The sequence below is a fragment of the Gossypium raimondii genome, chromosome 9, assembly GCF_025698545.1.
Source record: "Gossypium raimondii isolate GPD5lz chromosome 9, ASM2569854v1, whole genome shotgun sequence".
NCBI classification, from domain to species: Eukaryota; Viridiplantae; Streptophyta; class Magnoliopsida; order Malvales; family Malvaceae; genus Gossypium; species Gossypium raimondii.
In genome coordinates, this window is record NC_068573.1 from 27,074,624 (window position 1) to 27,100,620 (window position 25,997).

The window sequence follows — 25,997 nt, forward strand, 5'->3', positions numbered from 1 at the left end:
TTTTCTTCTTCACTTTCAACCTAGATCAAATCTGCCTCTATTTCTAAAACTAAAGAGAACCCTTTTTCTTCTTCACCATCTTTCATCTATGTATCAATCTTTTCCCTTTGATGCTTTCAGTTTAAAAGATCGGGTGGGGACGGTGCTCCAGTTACAAGTGCTCTCACTTGCTCTGCTCTTCTTACTTTACTCAGCTTTGGGTCTTTTAAATAATAAGAAAGGTTCATACTTTTGGCCTGATCCTGTTCTTGAATTAGTTCTGCTTTTAGCTTTTGTTGAATAATTTTTGTTGTATTACTTGCAAAGAAAGGATACAAGTGGGATTGAGAATAGATATTTTGATCTTTTATGTGTTCCCATAGCAATTTGTGTGGTTTCAACAATGTTAGAATTGAGATCTAACAGGTCCATTTACTCGAAATCGGTACGAGGTATTGGGTTGATTTTACACGGAACATGGTTTGTGCAAATGGGATTTTCATTTTACACTAATTTGATGGTTCATGGATGTAGCTTACATGAAAAAAGTAGAGGGAATTATACTATTAAATGCAGAAGTCACCCTGATTATCATAGAGCAAGGTCTATTGCCACATTGCAATTCAATTGCCATCTTGCTTTGCTTGTGGTTCTGGTTGTTGGGATGTTATCGCTTATTGGCAAAAGAAACGGTGTTGCTGTTGGTGCTTCAGGGGATGGTTTGCGGTATAAGCCATTAGGGGCTGAAATACAGCTAATGGATAGTAATGGGGGGAATTTCACTTTGGATTTCGATGATGATCTCGACAGTGGGATTAAAGAAGAAGATGATTTGGTGAAAGAGAAGTCGGCTGTTGTGGAATTGGGTGGTAATGGCCATGCTTCACATGTCTGAGGTAAACATTGGTTTCTTTCGGATAGCTGGGTGAAAAGCATTGTAATTTTATTCTTTTGTAATGATATTAGTGAATAAGTGATGATTGACTTTGCATAAACTAAAATATACCCGTTTGTTTGTTGTTTTGGTCAATGAGATTTGAGTTCTATTTCGTGTTCTATCTGATTTTGATTCTCGTATGTTAATGCAGTTTTCGAGTTTAAAAATTGTATTGAGTGGTTGCCTATATCATAGTATTTGACATGATTGTAATTCCTTTGGATAGTTGAACCTTTTCCAATATCTAGTCATACTTTGGATAGTTAAATGGCATTCGGCACTTGTATATATTTGGAGAGTCATACTTCATAGTTCATGCCCATATTTGAATGATGTTTATATTTTAAAAACTTCTAAATAATGTTTATTTTGCACTGGTTTGTCATATTGGTCGGGTATTTATTCTATTCTCATTTCCTGACAATTAAGTATTTAAGTCGTATCTGCTCTCAGTAGGATGGCTATCTTATGTAGAACAAATCGGGATGCTCATCTTGCAGTTCTTTTTCTTTTCCCTCTATATTCCACTGTTCTTTTATTTCCAAATAAATGGCATTTACTTTGTTGCAATTAACTCGCAGATAACTAAGCAAATTCAGGCTGTTAACGAGGTTTACAAGTTTCACAATCTTCCCGAGTTCTATAAGGTCTGTGCCGTTATAATTAATTGCCAAGTCTAATCAATAGTTCATAAAATACAGAGCAATGATCTTATTCTTTGACATTGACCCAAATACCCAACAGGTATGCTATGCCTTTACTTTCTACATCATTACATCTATTCTAACAAAGAAATTGTTTGGGATTAAGCTTTGGGTTGTGTTGGCTATCACTAGAGCTTCTGGATTGTTAAAGCAATTACTGGTTTTGATTAATTACATCTATGGTTTTTCCAATAGGAGGATTGAATTGCTTTGCACGTCATTAAGGTCTTTCCTTTTAGAGTTTCTAGTTTGCTTGAGTTTAAAATGTGGATGTGTTTTAGTAACATTTTGTCTTTATATGTTTCTTACAAAAGTTCCTCTTATGTGCCTTTTACTTTTGTGAATCATGAGGATATTGATGGAACTTGAGCTTCAGTTTAGGTTTCTGGATTGGAGTGTTTCTCCTTGTATTAGGGCTGTTAATACCACCCTGTGTTTATCTCAAAGCTAAAGATACGAGGTGTCAAACTACATTTCTTTCTGCTTTCATTTAAATGGGGCCTGCTTGCTACTGCTGCCATTACTGTGTTGAAAACCTTGTTTCTATAGGAAGTCTCCAATGATACCGTAATGTTGTTACTGACTATTATTGCAGTGAGTGTTGGAGCATTTCAGAATTAGTTCGTTTGACTAGTGCTTTTTTTTTGCCTCATATTTTGTGTAGATAGCTGTTCTGACTTGCTTGAGCATCATATGTTTCATGTATGTTGAGTGCATTGTTTCAGTCCCTATATTGTGAGCCAAAAATTGGAGGTTATGCTATTTCCCTGCTGCTGTTGTTGGCGCTGCTAACTATGAATTCTATTTTTATCTTGAAAACAGGTTGTGGTGGTTGATCCAGAGGCGTATACCTATGACGATGAGGTGCTAAAGAAAGCTAAAGCTATGGGCAAGCCAGGTCTTGTGGAGATATATGCCAAAGAAGACAGTTTCATCTTTACAGTTGAATCCACCTTTATGGAAGTTTTCAGAATTAAATTGACGGTCAAACTGATCAAACCATCAATTTTCGGTTCAATGAGTTCGTCCATCTTTAATCACGAGTTCAATTAATTTTTTTCTTGGTTCAACTGATTTACACTTATTTATGAATCAATTGATCTAATTTGAACCGATATAGTTGAAACTAAATTTTACTTAATTTATGTAAATCTTGGCGGTCCAAGAATTCTCTTATCAACTTAAACATGAAACAAGCCAAAATAATACAATGACACGTTTAATAATCGTCTTCCTTGGCACGTATGTTTGGAACTCGGATTGAGTGTTTATGCAGAATATAATTCTCAAGTTATATTTTGATTTTAGTAAATTCATATAAGAACATTTTATTATTAAGAATTTTATGAAATTATATATGATTATTAAATTATATTTAATATTAATTATTTTAAATTGTATAAATTCATATAAGAAAATTTATTATCAAGAATTTTATGAAATTATATATTATTATTAAATTATATGTAATAATAATTATTTTAAATTATACAAATTCATATAAGATAATTTATTAGTTATAATTATTTTAAATTTTATTAAATCATATATTTTAATTAAAATATATTTAATATTAATTATTTCAAATTATCTTTTATAGTATCATATATTATGATTTGAGTAAATTCATATAAGAATATTAATTATTAAGAATTTTATTAAATTATATATTTTAATTATAATATATTTAATAATAATTATGTTAATTTATATTTTATAGTATCATATATTATGATTTGAGTAAATTCATATAAGAATATTGATTATTAAGAATTTTATTAAATTATATATTTTAATTAAAATATATTTAATAATAATTATGTTTAAATATGATTAAATTATTTATTATTGATAATAATAATATTATTAAAATTTAAATAACAATAACAATAATCATTTACCAAAACAAATTTATGCTAAGGGTATTCTAGTCATTTTAGTTTTTTCCATCATGCTATTACACCTCTATTCCATTCAACCAAACACAAGATTACTATTACGCCTCTATTCCATTACATTCAACCAAACAGTTGATTTGCTATTACACCTCTATTCCATTACACATCTATTCCATTACACCTCTAATCCAATACACCTCTAATCCAATACAGCGAACCAAATGTGCCCTTTGTTCTGTTTCTGTAAATACCTAACACAAATGTTTATCTATTTTAGTGGTTAAGTGTTTTGAGTGTGTGTATGAGGTCTTGGGTTCAAGTCTCACATTTACAAATTTTGTTATTTTTCTAAATCCTAGCCTAATCCTTGGTGGGTTAGGTTATATTTTATCTTTAGCAAACTCATATTAGAATGAGTCTGCTGGTTTGGGTGGTAATGAGTTAGCTTGCTGGAGGTCTTGTGTTTGAATCCTCAAGCTTGCATGGATGTTAATTTTTGTTTCGGTTGGCTGGGAGAGTTTGAGTGGTCTTGAAATGTTGAGTTGATTGGGTTGTTAGTGTAGGTAGTGGGATTGTAATCAAAGTGGTTTCTATTTTTATTTTTATTTTATATTTTTTTTCAAAATTATTCTCTCTCTTTCCAAAAAAGAAATCTGACGTCAATTTTATTTTGTCTTTCTCTGCATTTTCGTTCTTCTTTTATTTTTGCTACCTCCTTCCATTTTGTTTACAAATTGTTATCAAATCTCTACACCTTGGTTTTTTGGTTCTCATAATTTTCTTCGGAAAAGATCGTGTAGCAGTAAATTGCACACCAACGGCTTAGTACGCGTTAGCGGTGGTTTGGGAAAGCTCAGGGTTGTTTCCGCATCAAAATCGTACCAAGTGTGTTCTCAAAACACAGAAAATCGAGTTTCGGCGATAGCCGAAAAATCATTCTGCCGATGCCATATGGGCGTGTGGATGGCCGTGTGCGAGACACGACCATGTGCCTAACGAAGGTCTGGCTGTGTGCAAGACACGACCGTGTGATGATGTGAGTGTGGTCATATGGACCACACAGGCTAGGCTAGATCGGGCATGTGGGTTTAGGGTCAGGCCGTGTGGGTCACACAGGCGTGTAGGCCCACACGAGCATGTGGGCCCATAACTCTGAAATTTTCCCTAAGGCCGGGTAGGGTCGGTAAGGGCTAACCAAACTTTATTTTATGTGCTATGATATTCTGAAGATTGATCCGAGTAGGATACTAAATGTATGTCTGACTGTACTGTTTAATTATGCATGATATCTATATACAAGCATGTTAAGCAAGTTAAATCTGTTAATTATGTATTTGTATTCTATATCTATGTTTGAGGTGGGTTTTGTTTATGTGGAGGAAGTGATCTGTATAGCGACACTCCGCCTATACTCTGGCAACTTGACTGCATATTATCTGTCATGTGTCGCTTCGACACTATATGGTGTGTAGGGATGGGTGGGTGTTTTTAACCCCACATGGTGTGATGGGATGGACAGAGATAGTGTGTAGTGGATGGGGTAGGACTCACTATAACTGTTCTGTTTATTTGATTCTGAAACCTGCATCTATTATGGACTTAGATCCGAATCTGTATTTGACTGATTATGAAAATCTGTGTATATTGCATGTCTATTTCTATTGGGTTACACACTTAGTTTATGAAAACTCACATTTGTTTGTCTATTTTGTTCAGGTAATCCACAGACTTAGGCACATGGGTGCGGTGGAGTCTCATGTTGACCACAAGTTTATGAACTGACTTTAAATAATGGTTTATTTAATAAAGGTTTATTTCTGGGAGTTTTGTAATTATTGGACTCTCCTGACTGTTTGGTTTTATTTTTTATTTAGATTTTCGTTTTGACTCTTTATTTGCGACGGTTGACTATAAACACGGGTTTTTACAAAAACAAAGGTTTTTCTAAAAATACGAATTGGGTTTTCAAAATATAACGGTTTCTAAGACTTTCGTGGTAAAATTTGTTTTGGTAAATGAATTAAGTAAATAAATTTTTTAGTAATAGTTATAAACGAATATGGGTTATAAAACTTGGATGATTTATCGAACAACTATACAAAGCTTTGTCGAAGTAATACTGATTTCAAAACCCTTCATCGTAACATTACTAGATTCGGCCATAACGTCTAAGCCGGGTTTGGGGTGTTACATTTAGTGGTATCAGAGTCAGGTTGCAAGGCTTGGGCTGTAAATTTTGGGTTCCAAAATTGTGTTTCAAAAAGAACTGGTTTTTAAGTAACTTGGATCATTCTAAGTAAGTAAGTGGTACACCAAGTCTCCGACGCCAATCCTGTAAGTATTTCTGAACTTGGATAGAACTTTATGAAAACACTGTAGTTATCACTTTCTGAAACTATACTGAGTTAGGTTAGAGACAGAAACCTCTGAAAAACTTCTAAACTTCTGATAATTTAAGCATAAAATATCTGCTAATAAATACTAGAACTGATGGATAAAATTTTATAATTTAGAAAAATTCAAAATATACGATGAGAGCTCGTAGAACTCGCAGTCGTGGTATTCGTTGGAGCGGTAGGGGCCATAGGGGGCTCGAGCTGAGTCTTCCTTTTTGGGCAGTATGCTAAATTTAGACACAAGTGAGACATCGATTTCGTCTGCTACGTAGTCTGGGTCTCAAAGCCGGTCGGCTAGGGGTGACGCACTGTCCCAGGCCATGTTGAGAGTGTTGGAGAGGGTCGCTAGACCCCATTCTGAATATGGGGGCTGTGGGTCGATAACTGAACGACTCCAGTCCAATAGAGCTGAGCTGTTTAGGGGTGTCACTGGAGTCACCCCTACTGTGGCCGAATATTGGTTGGGGGCCACTGAGAGGATTATGAACAACATCGACTGTACTCTGGGGTAAAAACTAAAGGGTGTAGTCTCTTTGCTTCGCGATGAGGTGTATCAGTGATGGTTGTCGGTTGATGAGGGTACTCAACTGGATTGTCTGAACTGGGATTATTTTAAGACTATTTTCTAGAGAAAGTATGTGGGCGTGAGCTATGTTGATGCTCATAGGTGTGAGTTCATGAATCTCACGCAAGGCGATAAATCTGTAGTCGAGTATGAGGCCAAGTTTCTGAGATTGAGCCGCTATACTCGAGGCGTGGTGACATTTGAGTATGAGAAATGCATCCATTTTAAGAATGGCTTGAGGGACAGTTTGAGGGTTCTGATTGCTCTATAGAGAGAGTGAGAGTTTGCAGTTCTTGTGGATAAGATGAAGATCGCTGAGGAAGTTAAGCACATGAAGCGCCAAAATAGAGACCGAGAGAGGGGCAACAATAAGAGGGATTCGGAGCCCTCTAGTTCTGTTTAGAGGCTTAAAAGCGGGCCATACCTGATGGGCCAGTTAGAGTGGGGGTTCTTGTTGCTTCTACTGGGATTCAGCATTGTGGTGACTGTGGTAGGCGCCATCCGGGCGAGTGTTGGAAGAGACTATGGTTTTTTCTGAGGTGTAGGTCTTTGGAGCATCAGATTAGAGAGTGTCCACAATGTGCTGATCAGATGCAAGCTTCAGGATCGAGTTCTGTACAGCCTCAGAGGGAAGTTCAACAGCCACCTAGGGGCCGTGGACCGGCTAGGGGTGGTAATGGTATGGATTGAGGGCAGAGAGCATCGGGCAGGTGTGCTAGTCAGACTGAGGTAAGGCAGCCTGCACTGGTTTATGCTGCTTGACGACAAGAGGATAAAGACGTTCCTAATGTGATCACAGGTACGTTCTTTATTTGTGATGTTCCATATACTGCTTTGATAGACATAGATTCTACTCATTCTTATGTAGCTAATATTGTTTTCGAGAACTTGGGGATTTCTGTTGAGTGTACTTCTAGTGAAATTACTTTACTGAGTCCATTGAGGCAGTTTGTTCGAGTAAGTAGACTTTATAGGAATGTACCGTTAGAAATACAAGGGATTGTGTTTCCAGCAAATCTGATAGAGCTACCGTTTGGAGAGTTCAACTTAATTCTGTGTATGGACTGGTTAGTTGAGCACCGAGTTAGTCTGGACTGTGCGACTAAGAGGAATGTTTTGAGGACCGTGGATGACAAGGAAATAGTTGTGATCAGTAAGCATCGAGATTATCTGTCTAATGTGATCTTCGCTCTTGTGGCTGAGAAATTGGTTTGGAAATGGTGTGAGGCGTATTTGGATTATGTCAGTGTTTCAGTTTCTGGGAATTCTTTCGTCAGGGACATCAGAACAATGAGAGACTTTTTGGATGTTTTTCCTGAGGAGTTACCAGGTTTACCTCCAAATTGGGAAGTTGAGTTTGACATTGAGCTTCTTTCGGGTACAGCTCTGGTGTTTATCGCTCCATACCGTATGGCATCGAAGGAGCTTATAAAGCTTAAGAATCAACTTCAAGAGCTTCTGGATCATGGTTTCATTCGTCCTAGTGTGTCTCGATGGGGGCCACAGGTTCTGTTTGTAAAGAAAAATGATGGTACCATGAGAATGTGTACTGACTACCGACAATTGAATAAACTGACAATAAAGAATAAGTATCCACTTCCGAGGATCGACGACTTATTTGATAAGTTCTGGGGGACTTTAGTATTCTCAAAAAAAGATCTCTGATCCGGGTATCATCAGCTGAGATTTAAGAAAGTTGATATTCATAAGACGACATTTATGACTCATTATGGGCACTATGAGTTTCTAGTTATGCCCTTTTGTTTAACGAATGCTCCGGCTGTATTCATGGATCTGATGAACCGAGTCTTTCAGCTATATCTAGATCAGTTCATCATGGTCTTCATCGATGATATTCTGGTTTACTCTAAGACTGAGGATGAGCATGATGAGTATCTTAGAGTAGTGTTTCAGATTCTCCAAGAGAAACAGCTCTACACTAAGTTGAGCAAGTGTGAGTTCTGGTTGCGAGAGGTAACTTTTCTTGGGCACGAGATTTCTACTGAGGGGGTCCGAGTTGATCCTAGAAAGATTGAGGTTGTGCTGGATTGGAAACAACCTAATAATGTATCTGAGATCTGCAGTTTTCTGGGTCTTACGAGATATTATTGGCGATTTGTCCAGGGGTTCTCTCTGATTGCAGTTCATTTGACTAAGCTTCTGCGTAAGGGTGTTCCTTTTGTCCAGACTGATGTGCAACAATCGAGTTTTGAGAAATTCAAGTCTGTTCTGACTCAGGCTCCTGTTCTAATACAGCCTGAATCTGGTAAGGAGTTTGTAGTGTATAGTGATGCGTCACATGTTGGTTTAGGATGTGTACTGATGTAAGATGGTAAGGTTGTGCCTTATGCGTCTCGTCAGCTTAAGTCACACGAGAGGAATTATCCGACACATGATCTCGAGTTAGCTGAGGTGTTGTTTGCGTTAAAGATTTAGAGGTACTATCTGCGTAGTGAGAGGTGTATTATCTACACCAATCACAAGAGCCTCAAGTACCTCCTTACTCAGAAGGAGTTGAATCTTAGGCAGCGCCGATGGATTGAGTTGCTCAAAAATTATGATTACACGATAGAGTATCATCCTAGTAAGGCCAATGTGGTGGTCGATGCTCTCAGTCATAGAGTGATGACTGATTTGAGAGCGATGTTCGCTCGTCTTAACCTGTTCAATGATGGGTGTCTGTTAGTCAAGTTACAAGTTAAGGCGACTTGGATTGGGCAGATTTGAGAAAAGTAGTTAGGGGATAAGTCTCTAGTTCTGCGATTTCATCAGGTTGAAAGTGGTAGCACATTTGATTTTGGGCTGAATAAGGATAGAGTTTTGTGTTTCTGAGGTCGGCTTTGTGTACCGAATGATTCTGATCTGAGGCGGTCAATTCTGAGAGAGGCACATAGTAGCCCTTATGCTATGCATCCCGGTGGTAATAAAATGTATTATGAGCTTCGTGAGTTGTACTGGTGGCCGAGTTTGAAACATAAGGTTACGAATTTTGTTGCTCATTATCTGACATGCCAGCAAGTTAAGGATAAGCATCAGTTGCCTTCGGGTTTGGTCCAGCCTGTTAAGATTCCCTTATGGAAATGGGAACGAGTGATGATGCACTTCGTTAGTGGGTTGCCCTTGACACCAACTAAGAAGGATTCTATTTGGGTCATCGTAGATCGATTGACCAAGTCTTTCCATTTTATTCCGGTTTCAATAATTTCTTATAGGGATCCTCGTTTCACTTCTCGGTTCTGGAAGAAATTGCATGAGGCTCTGGGTTCGTGATTGGACTTCAGTACTGCATCCCATCCTCAGACTGACGGTTAATCTGAGAGGGTGATTCAGATACTGGAGGATATGCTTCGGAGTTGTGTGATTGATTTCTGAGGTAGTTGGGAGGATTTTTTGCTGTTAGCTGAGTTTGCCTACAATAACAGTTTTCAGTCTAGCATCTAGATGGCATCTTACTAGGCTTTGTATGGTCATAAGTGTCGTACTCTGCTATACTGGATTGAGTTGGGTGAGCGACAGATTTTGGGTCCTAAGTTGGTTTCCGAGACTGAAGATAAGGTTAGACTGATTTGGGATCGTCTGAAGGTGACTTCTGATATACAGAAGTCCTATGCAAACTTGAAAAGGAGAGATATCGAGTACTTTGTGAGTGACTTCATTTTTCTTAAGGTTTCTCCATGGAAGAAAGTTCTGAGGTTCGGTCGTAAGGGCAAGTTGAGCCTTAGGTTCATTGGGTCGTATCAGATTTTGAAGCGTGTGGGATCGGTCGCTTATCAGTTGGAGCTACCTCCAGAGCTGGACTGTATCCATGATGTGTTTCACATTTCAATGTTAAGGCGGTACTGGTCTGATCCATCTCATGTTGTCTTTGTTGAGGAAATCAAGGTTAGACTGGATTTGACTTTTGAGGAGGAGGCGGTTCAGATTTTGAAACGAGATATTAAGGTTCTAAGGAGAAAGTCCATTCCATTGGTTAAGGTTCTGTGGCAGAATCATGGCGCTGAGGAAGCCACATGGGAACCTGAGGACTCGATGCGTCAGCAATATCCTCATCTGTTCGGATTAGGTAAATTTTGAGGCTGAAATTTCTTTTAGAGGGTAGAGTTGTAATGCCCTGAATAACTTATTTCTGTTTCTATAAATACCTTACACAAATGTGTATCTACTTTAGTGGTTAAATGTTCTTGGTGTGTGTATGAGGTCTTGAGTTCAAGTCCCACATTTGTAAATTTTGTTATTTTTCTAAATCCTAGCCTTATCCTTGGTGAGTTGGGTTATATTTTATCTTTAGTAAACTCATATCAAAATAAGCTTGCTAGTTCGAGTGGTAAGGATTTAGCTTGCTGGAGGTCTTGTGTTTGAATCCTCGAGCGTGCATGGACGTTAATTTTTGTTCCGGTTAGCTAGGAGAGTTTGAGTGGTCTTGAAATGCTGAGTTGGTTGGGTTGTAAGTGGAGGTAGTGGGATTGTAATCAAAGTGGTTTTTATTTTTATTTTATTATTTTTTGTTAAATTATTCTCTCTCTTTCCAAAAAAAATTAACATCATTTTTGTTTTACCTTTCTTTGCACTTTCGTTCTTCTTTTCTTTTTACTACCTCCTTCCATTTTGTTTACAAACTGTTGTCAAATCTCTTCACCTTGGTTTTCTAGTTCTCTTCGTTTGCTTCGAAGAAGACCGTGTAGCAGTGAATTATACACCAACGGCTTAGTGCGCGTTAGCGGTGGTTTGTTGTCGGCGGTTTCGGAAAGCTCGGGGTTATTTCTACATCAAAACCATACCAGGTGTGTTCCCAAAACACGAAAAATCAAGTTCTGGCAATAGCCAAAAAACGTTCTGTCGACGCCACACAGGTGTGTAGATGGCCATGTGCGAGACATGGCCATATGTCTGACGAAGGTGTGGCCATGCGTAAGATACGACCATGTGATGGTATGAGTGTGGTCGTGTGGGCCACACGGGCTAGGCCAGATCAGGCATGTGTGCCCACACGAGCATGTGGGTTTAGGACCAGGCCTTGTGGGCCCATAACTTTAAAATTTTCCCTAAAGTCACACGGGTCGTTCTGATTGATTGTGAGTCTACCGTAGGATCGATCAGGGCTAACCAAACCCTATTTTGTATGCTATAATATTCTAATAGACTGATCCGAGTAGGATACTAAATGTATGTGTGACTGTACTGTTTAAGTATGCATGATATATGTATACAAGCACGTTAAGCAAGTTAAATTTGTTAATTCTGTATCTGTATTATGTATCTATGTTTGGGGTGGGTTTTGTTTATGTGGAAGAAGTGATCTGTATGGTGACACTTCGACTATACTCTGGCAGCTTGACTGCATATTATCTGTAATGTGTTGCTTCGACACTATATGGTGTGTAGGGATAGGTGGTGTGATGGGATGGACAGAAATGGTGTGTAGAAGATGAGGGTAGGACTCACTATATCTGTTCTGTTTACCTAATTCTGAAAACTGCATCTGTTATGGACTTAGATCTGAATTTGTATCTGACTGATTATGAAAATCTGTGTATGTTGCATGTCTATTTCTGTTGGGTTACACACTGAGTTTACGAAAGCTCACATTTGTTTGTCTGTTTTGTTCAGGTAATCCACAAACTTAGGCGGTTCGGTACGGCAAAGTCTCAGGGCCACAAGTTTGTGAACTGACTTTAAATAATGGTTTTATTTAATTAAGGTTTATTTCTGGGAGTTTTGTAATTATTGGACTCTCCGGACTGTTTGGTTTTATCTTGGATTTGGATTTTTGTTTTGACTCTTTATTTGTGACGGTTGACTAGAAACATGGGTTTTTACGAAAACAAAGATTTTTCTGAAAAAACGAACTGGATTTTCAAAATGTAACGGTTTCTAAGACTTCCGCTAAAAAATTTGTTTTGACAAATGAATTAATTAAATAACCTTTTCAGTAATAGTTATAAACGAATATGGGTTATAAAACTTGGATGATTTATCGAACAACTATACAAAGCTTTGTCGAAGTAACACTGATTTCAAAACCCTTCATCGTAACATTACTAGATTCGGCCATAATGTTTAGGTCGGGTTTGGGGTGTTACACAACCACTCTTTTATACTTTCTTCTTCACCTTCTTTTTCTTCTTCATCATCATCTTATTATAATAATTATTATAATTATTATTTACATGAAGTTTTAAACGGATGAGAGAAAATTAGAGAAAAAAGTAAAAAAAAAATTACCATAAAGAATTTCAAAAAATATTTTTCAATCACTATTATTAAATGTTTTTATTAATTTAGTGCAAATATTTTTAATATTTTCATGTTTTACTTAATTAATTTAATATAAATATATTTCATATTTATCATGAAACTTTTGAAGTGACTAATATATATTTTATTGTTTATCATATTATTAACTTTATCATTTTAAATGTTCTTTTATTATTTATAAGCTTTATCACATTTATAAATAAAATTTTACAAAAATAATTGGTTAAAAAGTTATTTGATAAAAAAATATCATACTTATAAATAAAAATTATGGTTGTATTAAATAAATTATCAAAAGAATTTATACAATAAACAAAAAGTCAAATTCTATATTGAAATATTTTATATTTAAATTATTATGTTTCCATTAAAAAGGTAAAAGAAAAAATTATTTTTAATCGTAAATTTTAATTATTCATATAATAATCAACTTTACATTTCATATATAAATTTTATTCATATTGCTTTTTATAACATAATCAAATATATTATATTTATATTAATTATATTATCTACAATTATTATGAATAATCTATTAATTGTAAGCAAAATATAAAAGTTGAATAATGAAGAGTTTAACTTATAATATGTCTCTTTTTTAGTTTTTACAAATATTTTAGTAACAAATAGAAACTTTTTATTAGCACCATATTTTAATTATTAAAATAATTTATATATGTTAATTATGTTATTATTTTGAAAATATTTACATGAATTAAAATTCTATTATATATTAAATATGTTAAAAATGTTTTAATTATCATTTGAATTTGTTATTATAATATTTCAATGGTTAATAAGTTAATATATTAAAATTTTGATTAAGGGATATTACTTTATACTAATTATAATATTTTAAAACTAATAAAAAATTAAATGTGTAAAATTCACATATAACACATATGATATTGGAAATTATTAATATTTAAAAAGACGAGACGTGTCGATTGAGTTTTAGCTCGATTGGTATTGGTATTGTTATCAATGCAAGAGGTTGTTGATTTGAGTGCACTAAAATGCACCATTCTCTTATTTATGGGTTGGAGAAGAATTATAAATAATTTTAGATATTGTCATACAAAAGAGCAAATGTAATGAAAAAAAAAACGAGAGGTGGTTCATCATATTTCTTTCCTACTATTTAAAGTGCTTGAAAAATTATAAATAACATAAAAGAAATCATACCATACTAATCACTGCTCATCAAACCATTTCTACCAAACAAACTGAATACTCATTTAATAGCATTAATTTGATTGATATCACTACCCTCAACATCTCTCCAACTCAATCAAAAGAGGACTAAAATGAAGCCATTATTAAAGAAGAAAAAGGTTGATTAATATTGATTTTCATGCAAATTTAGTCAAGAGTGGTATTATTAACAACAGGATGACCCGGACACTGTGGTGGAGCTGGTAGTTTACAAGGTGCGCCATGGGAGAAGTAACACATGCATTCATCGAACGGAATCCCGCCGCCAGCTGAGCGGCAGAAGGCGGTGATCTGCCCTATCCCTCGATAACAAGGGCGGCATGTTTCAACGCATTGTTTCACCTCAGGACAACCGCCACCTTTTACAGCTAGTTCACAGCCTCCTTCCACCTTTGAAACCATATTTTTCACTGCAACAACACCCATAATAGAAATCAACAATACGATAAAACCTAAAACTTCAATATTACTTAGTTAGCAGCAGTGGATATTATGATGCTTAGTTTATGATTTTGTGAAGAGGAATAACATTTATTATACAAACCTGAAGTGAAAATGAGGAGAGCCAGAAGGAAGTTAAAGGAAGGAGAGGGCTTGAACATCTTCATTTTTTTTTTTTGGCACCAATTTTGTTCAAAGGAGAAAAGAAGTTAATATAATATGGGGTTTGGTGAGTGTATTATTTTTCACCTGAATTTCACAATTATTTTTATATTAGGTTTAATTTTTTTGGTTAAATTAGTCTCTAAATTTAACAATTGTTCATTATTGGGATTTAAAATTTTTTTTAAATCAATCTATAAAATTGACAATTGTTCCCATATTGTGCTTGTTTTTTGCAATTGTTCTCATGTTCAGGTTTGAATTTTTTTTGTCTAATTTTTTTAAGGAAATATCATGGACTAATTTGGACCAAAATAAGTTTAAGTCTCGATATGGAACAATTGTCAAGTTCAGAAATTAATAAGAACCAAAAAAAAAAAATTAAGCTCAAATGTAGGACCAATTGCTAAATTTAGGTCCCAACATTAACCCATTTTTTAACTATTTAAAATAATAAGCTACACTAATAGTCATCCAATGATTAGTAAATTTCTTTTTTAATTACTCAACTATGAAAAGTTACAAAATGATCACCTAACTATCTAATTTTAACTTTTTTGGTCACTAGCTAGCTAACAGTGGACTTTTAAAATTGGCTTAACAGCAACTTTAACCCTCGACATTTATAAATTATGCAAATTTAGTCTTGATTCTAAAATAATTTAAACCTCAACATTTACACATTGTGTAATTTGGTCTCTCTTTTTTTTATACAATTTTTTTTTGTGACATTGAGGGTTAATTTTAAAAGAATGAGAAAAGATTAAATTTATTATCTTAAATTTTTTTGCGTTTCTATTTTTTGTATATTTTCAATAAATTAGCTAATAATTTTTTAGCTTTTTAGGTGAAATGGTCACAAAATAAAAAAGTAAAACAGTAAAAGACCAAATTACATAATGTGTAAATGTTGACGGTTAAATTTTTAGAATCAAGGCTAAATTGGCATAATGTATAAATGTTGAGAGTTAAAGCTGCTATTATGACAATTTTAAAAGTTGCTACCGTTAGCCAAATTGTGACAAAAAAGACAAAATTAAATAGTTGGATAACTATTTTCTAATTTTCATAATTAAATGATTAAAAAATTACTAATAATTAAATGATCATTTTATAATTTTTCATAGTATTAATATACTTTACCCTTAAATTTAAATAAAAGTAATGGTTTTATTGTTAAAATTTTAGTTACATCGAATTGAATCACATCAAATTAATATATATATTATTAGGTGGAACCCAAAAAGTTGAACTTTATGAACGTTTGGAACGCTATTAATGCAACAATATTCTGAAATGGTCCTTCCTTATTAAAGTAGAAATGTCTTTAGCATTAATGACCTAAATCCTGCACCATGCATCAATTCTTACTCTTTTTTTTGTTTGTTTGTTTTCCAAGTTTTATATATATATATATATACAATGCGAGTAGCTGGCTAAGAATGAAGAGGGTTTTTGCATAAGTTATTGGTCAGCCTGATGTGATCAACTCAATCGAAAAAAACAAAAGAAGGCCAAGGAAAGAAATTTCAAATCTAATTTTTAAAATTTTATTTTATTTTTAGATTTTTTAAAATTTTTAATATATATTTTTAAATATTTTATTTTATTTTTATTTTAACATAATATCAAAGTGCAAAATCATTACATTTTAACACTATTAAAAAATGAACAAAAACATCTATTAATGAAAGAAGACCAAATCATGATGTTAAAATTTTTACTAAGCACCTATATATTGTGTTTCTTTTCCTATCTAAACATTTTTTGATTTTATTTCATTTTACTTTAAAAGTAGATGGTGTCTAATAAATATGTTTAACGTTTTATGTTTTTATTTGTTATTATTAATTTTAAAATTAAAATATGATAAAATTAATAATTTAAATACCACTTTTGATAATTTTGAAAATAAATTTTGTTTAAGGCTAATTTACTAATGGAGTCCAGTTTTTTAAGTTTGAGTTAGATTAGTTGAGTAAATCAAATTATATTTTAAAATATATATTAAAATGTTTTACATTAATATTTGCATATTTATAATCCAATTTTAAAAAATATTCTTTGGCTTTGTCTCACTAGTTGAATGCACTGTAACTTCAGCATAAAATTAACGGTAGCTTTGGATGGGTGGTGCACTTACCTATGGTTAGTGTAAAAACAGTTGTGGCAGTGGAATTAAATACTATAAGAATACTACAACATGAAACAAAAAGTAAATTAAACACAACATACCCCACTACCCATCCAAACCCACCCTTAAAATGGATAGGTTGGTTCAAAAAAGAAAAAAACACTTGGATATCTACAATTTTGAAATATTAAAAAAGGTTAAATTTTGTTGTCAGTCCCTATACTTTGCAAAAGTTATTGATTACTATTTTTACTTTTCAAATTAGTCACTTTAGTCTTTATACTTTTCAAATTTTAAAATTTTAGGCTTGACTCAAACAGTAGTTTGGTTAAATTCAATAACTAATCATATACTATGCGCATGCAGTTATAAATTTAGTCCATATTCTCCCATTAGATCATTCTAAATCCCTTTACTTTTTAAATTTTGAAATTTCAATCTTGATGCAAATGACAATTGTTAATCCATTAACTGAATTTTTAGTGAGTAATATGTGAAAATAATAAGTGGCATGACATTACACAAATAATATGTTTAACGATCGGATTTTAGAAACAACGGAACTTTACTTAGTGAATTTAACGGATACTATTCAATGAGGACTGAAATTTTAAAATTTTATAAGTATAGAGATAAAAAATGATCAAATAAAAATAAAAAGATTAAATCTACCACTTTTGAAAAGTAGAGGGATTAGTGGCAGAGTTTAACCTAGAAAAAATAAAACAATTTCAGAGAGATCACCTTTCTCTCTTTAATCCTAAAATCCTAATCCAAGGCAAATCTTAATCTGTCGCCATTTCATGTTTATTGTTAGCAGTTTTCTGTCTTCTTCCTGTCCTCTCCTCCTCCCATTCCATTTTTTATCGGAGCTTGTTTTACTATTAATAGTATATTAATACTTACCTTTGTTGGTAAGCAACAAAAATTGACAGAGTTGTTGGAGATAGGTGAGGTAGTTTGGAGAATCTAGGTTGTAATAAATCAATGTGAATGAACTATTGCATTTAGTAAGAGTACTGTTTTTTACATATATTTTAATATGTGTATCGGTAATATTTAACCGATCTATTTTCTTAAAAAAAATTGCTTAGGCGCATAAAAATAGAGAATGATGTTGAACTTAGGTATTTATACTTGGCTTTTGGGCTATTGGAACGGCTAACTGGAGTATGTTTGTTGGCTGGCCGACTAGCCATGTGACACATTGGTCTGAGTGACCAATTTGCTGGTTACCCAAAGTCCTTTTTCATAAGACAGCTAATTATAGATCCAATTGTAAGAAATTTCACACTGGTAATTATAGAAAGACACACTTCCTCGGTTTCAGAACAGATGAACCAATCACTCTCGGCCAAACAAGCTTGAAAACTAATTCAAAAAGGCTAGCGGGCTAATTTATGAAGATGTTGGGAAAGAGTAGTGCCACAATGCCGATTTTTATTGCAGTCAAACCAGAGCAGAATGGTTCACGGGTATGGAGAAGCATAATTTATGAAAAAGAATGTTCAAAAAGGGGACACGAATGGCAATTCTTAAAAGGTGAGTAAGTTAGTGACAGTCTGATTAGTTAAGTAATATCATGGATAGAGAAAATGGAATGACGAATAAAGGGATAGCAAGTGAACTTCTCAATAGGGATTGCCTACTTTCAGTTCTCATGCACTGTTAGCAAAGATAGACTCCTCTGCAACACATATTCTGGAGAGTTCAGTATAAAGCCAAATTCGGTGGTAGAGAGGCAGCCTTAATGGAGACTGGCTCCTGTCCTATGGGCGATTTGGATACATACAACACAGTCTGCTCTGAGAAGGGATAACCCAAACCCTCTCAAGGTCGTTCACTATGATCGAGAACTCATGTGAAAGGGCATTTACAAAGGAAGTAACCTCTAAGAGGAGTTGATATCCAAAAATCACTCTTGAAGATGGCACGAGATGGAGGCTGGAAACGGGGTCATTAAGGTAGCCACACTGCATACAGATTGTACAGAGATATTGACAGTGTAGAATCACTAAAGGGGAACTTCCTAAAGTACCACCATTGCAGCAGACATCAACAGGATTATAGGAAGGCAGCACAATATGAGATGGCACAGCAAGTTATAACTATAAGAGACAGCATAAGATGGCAAAATTGGTCTGTGAGAGATGACTGGTCTTTTCACGGCCGCAGTCTGGTTTTGTCTAAGGTGTTTTATGTTTGTTTTAAGTTGCTTTTTTTAAATCTATAGGTCATTCAATGTCAAAAGAAGTCATTCAATATATAATAAATTTCATATATAGAGTAGGACTTTCTAATACAACAGATTGTCTAACTCAATATCAATTTGCAAAACCATATCCTAGAGATCAAATCAAAACCATGGAAAATTTCTCCTAGTTTTAAACAAAATCATCAAATCTGTTGGAATCAGAAAGAAAAGAACACACGCAAATTCAAAGAGTGTTTCATTCAAGCTCCAATGACCTCCGGGGCAGCCTCAGCCATTGTTTCATCAGCAGGCCTCTCTATTTTCACACCAACATCTTCCGAGTAATCACCATGAACCTATATTAAAAAGAGAACGGTAATTTTGAACTATGTCACTTGGACTTTGTTGTGAACTCGTATACAGGTATGACTATGACACAAGCATATCCATTTTATTTTATGTATTTGAAGAATACTTGAGGATCATATCTGTTATGACTCAAGAATAATAACTAAAGAAAAGACAAAACACAATACGGATACATGAATGCATTTGCATGAACTTATCAAAATTTTAATAGAAGAGTATAGACAGTATGGGCGAAAAGAAATCAGAGAATGGACAATAAACAAACATACCTCCATCAACTTTCCAAGATCAAACTTCGGAGCCTTCAAAATTTTGACTTTACGAATGAACACATTTTGTAAAGGATAGATGCTCGATGTTGCTTTCTCAATTTCTTTTCCAATCATCTCAGGAATGAATTTTTGAACTAATTCCTTCAAATCGCAAGATGTTGCTTGCGCGGTCATTATCTCCCTCATCTTCCTACGAATCTAAAAAGCAAAAGAAACTTTACAAGGTCATAATGGAATCAAGGATTAACCAATTCTGAGAATGATCACATGAATAAGTGATCGATGAAGCTTCAACATGCATCAGAACAGTGAAGAAAATTCTGTCCCAAGTTTTAAATGTTCAATACAAAATTAGGGTAGTACCTGTCTTATCTGGCTGGATTGTGCGTAACAAGTCCGTTTAACCTGGTTTGGGCGTCTCTTAGTGAACCCAATGCAGAACATTCTCAGAGTGTAATTGTCAGTAGTCTTCACATCCACATGAGCTTCGATCAGAGTTTGCCATTTACGAACCAAAGACCTCAGCTTGTCAGTCGTAAAATTCATTCCCTGGAAATTTGTAAATGAAAACAACATAAATATGTTAATTTATTACAAAAGCCAAGATAATACGGTAAATAAAGATATTTATATGTCATACCCAGAAGTTGGTCAAAACATTTTTTCCTTGAACATCTTCAGCTCTCAAACGAATCTTTCTGAAAGCATGATCCTCATCACCTCCTTGAAGGTCAGCCAGTGAAACCTCAAACACTCTGTGTTTGAGTCCTTCTGAAGCAATCTGTCAGTGAAAATAGCCAAGTTCCAACTATTTATATTACAAAGAAATCAGACTGTAACTGTGCCTTACTACGTATTATGCAGGTCTACATTAATCAATCCATAAAAGCATTCAAAAATATAATGAAGATGCTCTACTTCCAGAGAGCATGCCTCAAGTAGAATCAAGTCAGGATCATGAAGTCACTCAAGTGGCTAAATAATTGAAGTTAACTAATACAGGTGATAACAGTTCTATTTGGTTCTGGAAAAAGTTTGTTGTTAATGTTATTCTGGGTTTTTTCAAAAACAAAACTGAAACCAAACCAAGTTCTACCAGTTTGGATTGATTCAGCTCATTGGCTTTTTTTTTTTTTAATATTTACATTCATCATAAAATCAATCTTATGCAATCAGGCTCTCCCTAGAATACCGATCAGCATCAATTGTTGCATCTGCCTCTAAGTCTACACCAAATGATAAAATCCAATACCAGACATTAGATTTCTTCCCTTAATTAAGAACTTTAACCGTGTAGTCCCACTTTCAAAAACATATAAGCTTTTAAAAGTTTAGTAAAAACGGAAGGGAAGGGCAATTTAGCATTTCAACTAACAAAAATATCACCAGGGTCAAATGAAACAACCTACTGTATAACCATGGTTTAAAAATGCAATTCCCCATTTCATTGAAAATAAATTTAGAAAAACGGAAAATAGCATAAAAAATTAGAAGAGATTAACATCATACTTATTTATGATTCCTACAAAAGCTAAAAGTGAATCCAAGCATTAATCCAAGTATGCAATGCATAAAGATTCTAAATGAAACCCAGTTTGCCCTAAGGTTCCAAATATCCAAAATTCTTACATGCAATACAAAGAAAAAGTATTTAGGAGTAAGAGAAATAAAGACCAATGTCAGGCATGCAAGGGCAATCTACAAATTAGAACCCTAACATGCTTGAGATGCAAGAATAAAAAACGCTTTTTGTGTTTGTGTATATATAAAATAAGCATATATAATTATGATATTTAACTCTGTTGAACAATCCAGCTTACCTACGAAACATGAAAAAGCCAATACACATAATCTCTAAATGGTCTCTTGTTTCTTGTTAAAAACATGTTAAGTAGTAGAAAAATCGATAAAGAACTTCAGGCATGCGCCTAACCGAACAGGTCTAAGTCAGTACACTAAGGCCCAGGGCTTATGCTCACCTAGGCCCTCGCTTTGACAACACTGATAAAGAGCTAAACATAAAAAGATACAAACCTTGGTACCCTGAGTACGGGTAACAAGAGTCTTCCCAACATTTCTGCTCGTAAAAACTGATGGAGCCTTGATATCATACCAATCCTTCTTCGCAAATGGATCAGCTCTAAAGACAATCCAACAACAAAATCAACATTTTTAAATTAATAAATCTCTTTCTAGGATACCCAAACCGCGATTAAAGCTTAAATCAACAATGAAACAAAAAGTACTTACACGCAAATGGATCAGCATCAAAGAGTATCCAACAACAGAATCAAAATTTAAACTAATAAATCTCTTTCTAAAATACCCCAAACCGTAATTGAAGGTTAAATCAATGAAGAAAAGAAAGTACTTACGCTTTCTTCTTTCCTCCCTTCTTTCCCTTGGAAATCCTCTTGTTCTTACTAAAAAAAAAGAGAGAAAACCCAAAAACAATCAGATAAGACAGGACCAAAGAAGCAAAACCCATTACATGAAAGAGGGAGAAGAAGATAAAGGAGTACCCGACGGCCATTGTTAAAGTTTGGGTGGTGAGCTACAACGAGCACAGCAGATTAAACCCTTTTGGTCCTTTCCTACTAGAGAGCCTTTGAAGACGAAAACACTGTTTTTGATGTTCGGTTTTATATAAAAAGCTAATCGTTCTGGGTTATTTTAGGGTTACAGTTTAGGGTTTTAGGGTTATTTTTAGGCTTGGGCAATTTTAATTATAAATTGGGCTTTACAATTTTGTTGTTAGACTTGGACCAAGTTCAATAACTAAGGCCTAATACGATATGTTTAATATTAGGTAAAAAGACCTCTCTAGTCCCTCTTTATTTCGAATTTGAATATATTAATACCTCTTAAAAAAATTAAAGTAATTTAATCTCTATCGATTTTAAAAGTAAGCAATTAAGGATAATTAATCACTAAGTTAATATTTTCCATCAATTCTACATGATTTGAATGGTATAATAATAAAGTTAGCCATTAAATTTTACACATTTTATCAAATTGATTCTAATTTAACAAATTTATCCCGCATCATTTGCGTGAATGTGTAAATGTTGAAGCTGAATTTGTTGATTTTTTTAGAATTAAGGTTATTGGGAATCGACCCGTATAAACAATGAAATAGTAAAAGTAGAGAAAAACGAACACAAATATTTACTTGGAAAACCCTCACTGAGGGAAACACCGCGTACAAAAGTAATTTTACTAAAATGACAAAAACGAAGAGTACAAAAGATGAAGATAAAACTAAACCCCGAAACCCAAAATAAAAACCCTCAAAATGTAAACACAAAATTCTTTAAAAACTTGTAAAAGCTAGTACCTAAATGTGTAATGGGTTATTTTTTTAAGGTGAAAAAAGGGTCTATTTATAGGCTAAATTTATAGGTCAAATAATATCAAAATAACCTACACTAATCAAAGTTTAAGTGGGAAACTAATATTAAAATAACCTACACTAATCAAAGTTTAACTGATAAACTAAAAACTGAGTTTAACTGGGAGAAGAAAAGTCAAAAAATACGATGCATAACTCTACAAATCTCCACCTTGACTCGTATTTTCACAATGTCTTCTTTGCCAAAGCCCATCACGGGCTTACCTCAAACTATACAGGATATTAACTGAGTCGAAGTTGTGTTTAGAAGTTGGAAGTCTTCTAGTATTTGACTTGTGTACTGCCAAATCAAAACTAACTCGGGTCTGATTTCCACGAACGCAATGCCCTATCTTTTCAAAACCTTCATCCAAAAGAGAGCATCTCTTATACGAAACAGTCATACATTTTTCCCTCATATGATTCAGTTGTCTCCACTTCAAATTAGTCGACTTTGACTCCTTAACAGACGAGAGACGTCTTGTTTCACCGGTCACCGTTGATCCTTTCGGAACATAAAGACAACCAATCTTTTTACCTTTCATAAAAAAGAGAGCCCAACGGGATACATTAATGCTATTTGAATTGATGTTAATTTTACAACCCTTCAAGTCTATTCCCAAGGAGATGAGATTTTTCTTTAAGTTAAGCACATGCCTGATATCTGACAGTGTCTTAATTGTCCCATCGTGCATCCTAATCTGAACAGTACCAATATTGATTACCTTACTAGGTGAACCATTCCCTATGCGCACAACTCCACCTTCAACTGAACTGTATGTAGAGAACTAGTCCCTATTGGGACACATGTGGAAAGAACACCCCGAATCCAGGATCCACTTAGACGTAAGCTCGGAGTTTTCACTTGTTAACACCAACAAGAAATCATCACCCTTGTCATTGGCCAAATTAGCACCAGCTAAATCTTCATTGTTGCTCTTAGCTACCCTTTCATTTTGCAGTTTGTAACAATCTGCCTTGATGTGACCTAACTTCTTATAATAGTGACATCTCTTGTCTCGCTTCCTTGATGCTACCAAAACTGAGGCTTGCCTATTTGACTTGCTATTCGAATCAAACTCATTGTCGAGTTTGTCTTTTCTCAACAGATGACCCTTCATATCCTCGAATTAGAGATTACTTCTACCATAACTCAAAGTTTCCCTGAAAGATTTGTATAAAGGGGTAAAGAGCACAATAATAACATAGCTTGATCTTTATTGTTAATCTGAACCTCAACATTCTTTAAATTATTCAAAAGAGTAATAAATTGACTAATGTGATCTCTAAGGTGCTCACCTTCGTTCATGCAGAATGTGTACAACCGTTGTTTCAACACTAATCGGTTAACTAGAGACTTTGGCGCGTAAAAGGCTTCTAACCTTTTCTATAAGGTGAATGTCATTTTCTCCATCAAAACCTCCCACAACACATTAGTTGTTATACATAATTGAATCACGGATAGAGCCTTTTTATTTAACCTATCCTGTTCTGATTTATCCATGTCTGCAGGTTTCTTCTCTATAAGGACCTTCTCAAGATTTCCCTGAATCAAAATGGTCACCATCCGAACTTGGCACAAATTGAAATTTGTGACGCCATCGAACTTATCAATATCAAATCTTTTTGTTGTCATCTCTAAATGGGTTAATTGAAGAAATCAAACTAGCTCTTGATATCAGTTTTTTAGGGATTGACCAGTATAAACAATGAAATAGTAAAAATGGAGAAAACATGAACACAAATATTTACGCGTAAAACCCTCACTGGGGGAAAAACCACAAGCAAAGGTATCACTAAAATGAAAAAAAACTAAGAGTACAAAAGATGGAGATAAAACTAAACCCAAAAACTCGAAATAAGAACCCTCAAAACATAAACACAAAATTCTCTGAAATCTTGTAAAGGCTAATACCTAAATATGTAATGGGTTATTTTTCTAGGGTGGAAAAAAGGTTTATTTATAGGCTAAATTTGTATGTCAAATAATATTAAAATATCCTATATTAATCAAAGTTTAAGTGGAAAACTAATATTAAAATAACCTACACTAATCAGAGTTTAAGTGGGAAACTAATATTAAAATAACCTACACTAATCAGATTTTAAGTGGGAAATTAAAAATAGAGTTTAACTAGGAGAAGAAAAGTCGAAAAATACGAGGCATAACTCCACAAAGGTCAAAATGAAAAAAAATACATAAACATCAAAGGCTAAATCTTACTATACCGATCAAAATTATGTACAATGGATGGAAGACATTAACATTGTGATTGATTGTCCTTAGTTGCTCACTTTTGAAATTGATAGGGATTAAATTACTCCAATTTTTTTTTAGAGAGACCAATTTTCTCAATTTCCTCAATTTCTAAATTAAGAGCGACAAGAGAAGTCTTTTTACCTTAATATTAAGGGTGCATTTGGAAAGTGACCTAATAATTAATTTTTGGATATAATTACTTATAATTATTTATGTGTAAAATGTTTGAGTAATCATTATAATTAGTACTTATCATAGAATTGAGTGTAATTACACCACCCAATTAAACTCTTCAATTCTTTAGTAGAGGTGGGAATTGAGGTAATGCCACGAGTAATTACAAGTAATTACATTCAAATTCAATTACAATTTGGCTTACCAAATGCATTCATATGATTTAAGTTTAAAACATTATTTTTATATAATAATATTTTAACTTTATGACATATATTCTATTTTTAAAATATAAATATATATTACTTTATTAATATTGTTTAAATAATCTGAAATTTTTATTTGTGAGAGATAATTCCTTGTACATTTTGACTTATTAAATATTTAACTAAATTATATAGTATTTGTTATAATTTTGTATACTAATTTTAACTAAAATACATAGCATTAATTATTAATTATCTATATTTGATTAAGGATCAACCAATAATGACAATGAGTATATGTTTAACATTAGAGATTGAATAGTCCAACAAATATGAAATATTGGAGTAATTAGATAAAATTGTGTAAGACATTTATTTTTCTTATTAATTTTATTAGTAATTATATTGTCCCCCCTGTTCTGGTCATGGAATAGATGAAATAAAT

At 33.8% G+C, this 25,997-nt stretch overlaps 3 protein-coding genes across 3 annotated transcripts; 1 reads left to right on the forward strand and 2 right to left on the reverse strand.

Moving 5' to 3' along the window:
* Positions 1-286: 286 nt before the first annotated feature.
* On the forward strand, positions 287-2,751 carry LOC105798778 (uncharacterized; the record flags this gene model as incomplete). The annotated part of the gene is made up of 2 exons (XM_052621203.1): positions 287-875; positions 1,498-2,751. A coding segment is annotated over one exon (588 nt), but the record flags the coding sequence as incomplete, so codon positions are not given.
* Positions 2,752-13,881: 11,130 nt separating this feature from the next.
* Positions 13,882-14,614, reverse strand: LOC105797877 (uncharacterized). Its single transcript, XM_012627767.2, has 2 exons — positions 14,494-14,614; positions 13,882-14,359 (listed from the first exon to the last, which is right to left on the reverse strand). The coding sequence occupies exons 1-2, from the start codon at positions 14,555-14,557 to the stop codon at positions 14,097-14,099; spliced, it is 327 nt and encodes a 108-aa protein (XP_012483221.1). The 5' UTR covers positions 14,558-14,614; the 3' UTR covers positions 13,882-14,096.
* A 4,314-nt stretch (positions 14,615-18,928) lies between these two features.
* Positions 18,929-22,200, reverse strand: LOC105798779 (40S ribosomal protein S3a). The gene is made up of 7 exons (XM_012628991.2): positions 22,044-22,200; positions 21,897-21,944; positions 21,556-21,661; positions 20,162-20,302; positions 19,885-20,070; positions 19,519-19,719; positions 18,929-19,236 (listed from the first exon to the last, which is right to left on the reverse strand). Exons 1-7 carry the CDS (start codon positions 22,052-22,054, stop codon positions 19,141-19,143), a joined length of 789 nt encoding a protein of 262 aa, XP_012484445.1. The 5' UTR covers positions 22,055-22,200; the 3' UTR covers positions 18,929-19,140.
* Between the last annotated feature and the right edge of the window lie 3,797 nt (positions 22,201-25,997).

Excerpts from the sequence above, each read along its gene's own strand:
- LOC105798779 (XM_012628991.2), bottom strand. Across the intron at positions 20,071-20,161 it reads ATGTTTTGACCAACTTCTGG|GGAATGAATTTTACGACTGA; the intron begins GTATGACATATA and ends ACAAATTTCCAG. Across the intron at positions 19,237-19,518 it reads ATCTTGGAAAGTTGATGGAG|GTTCATGGTGATTACTCGGA; the intron begins GTATGTTTGTTT and ends TTTTTAATATAG.
- LOC105797877 (XM_012627767.2), bottom strand. The coding sequence starts at position 14,557 with ATGAAGATGTTCAAGCCCTCTCCTTCCTTTAACTTCCTTCTGGCTCTC. Across the intron at positions 14,360-14,493 it reads TCTCCTCATTTTCACTTCAG|TGAAAAATATGGTTTCAAAG; the intron begins GTTTGTATAATA and ends GTGTTGTTGCAG.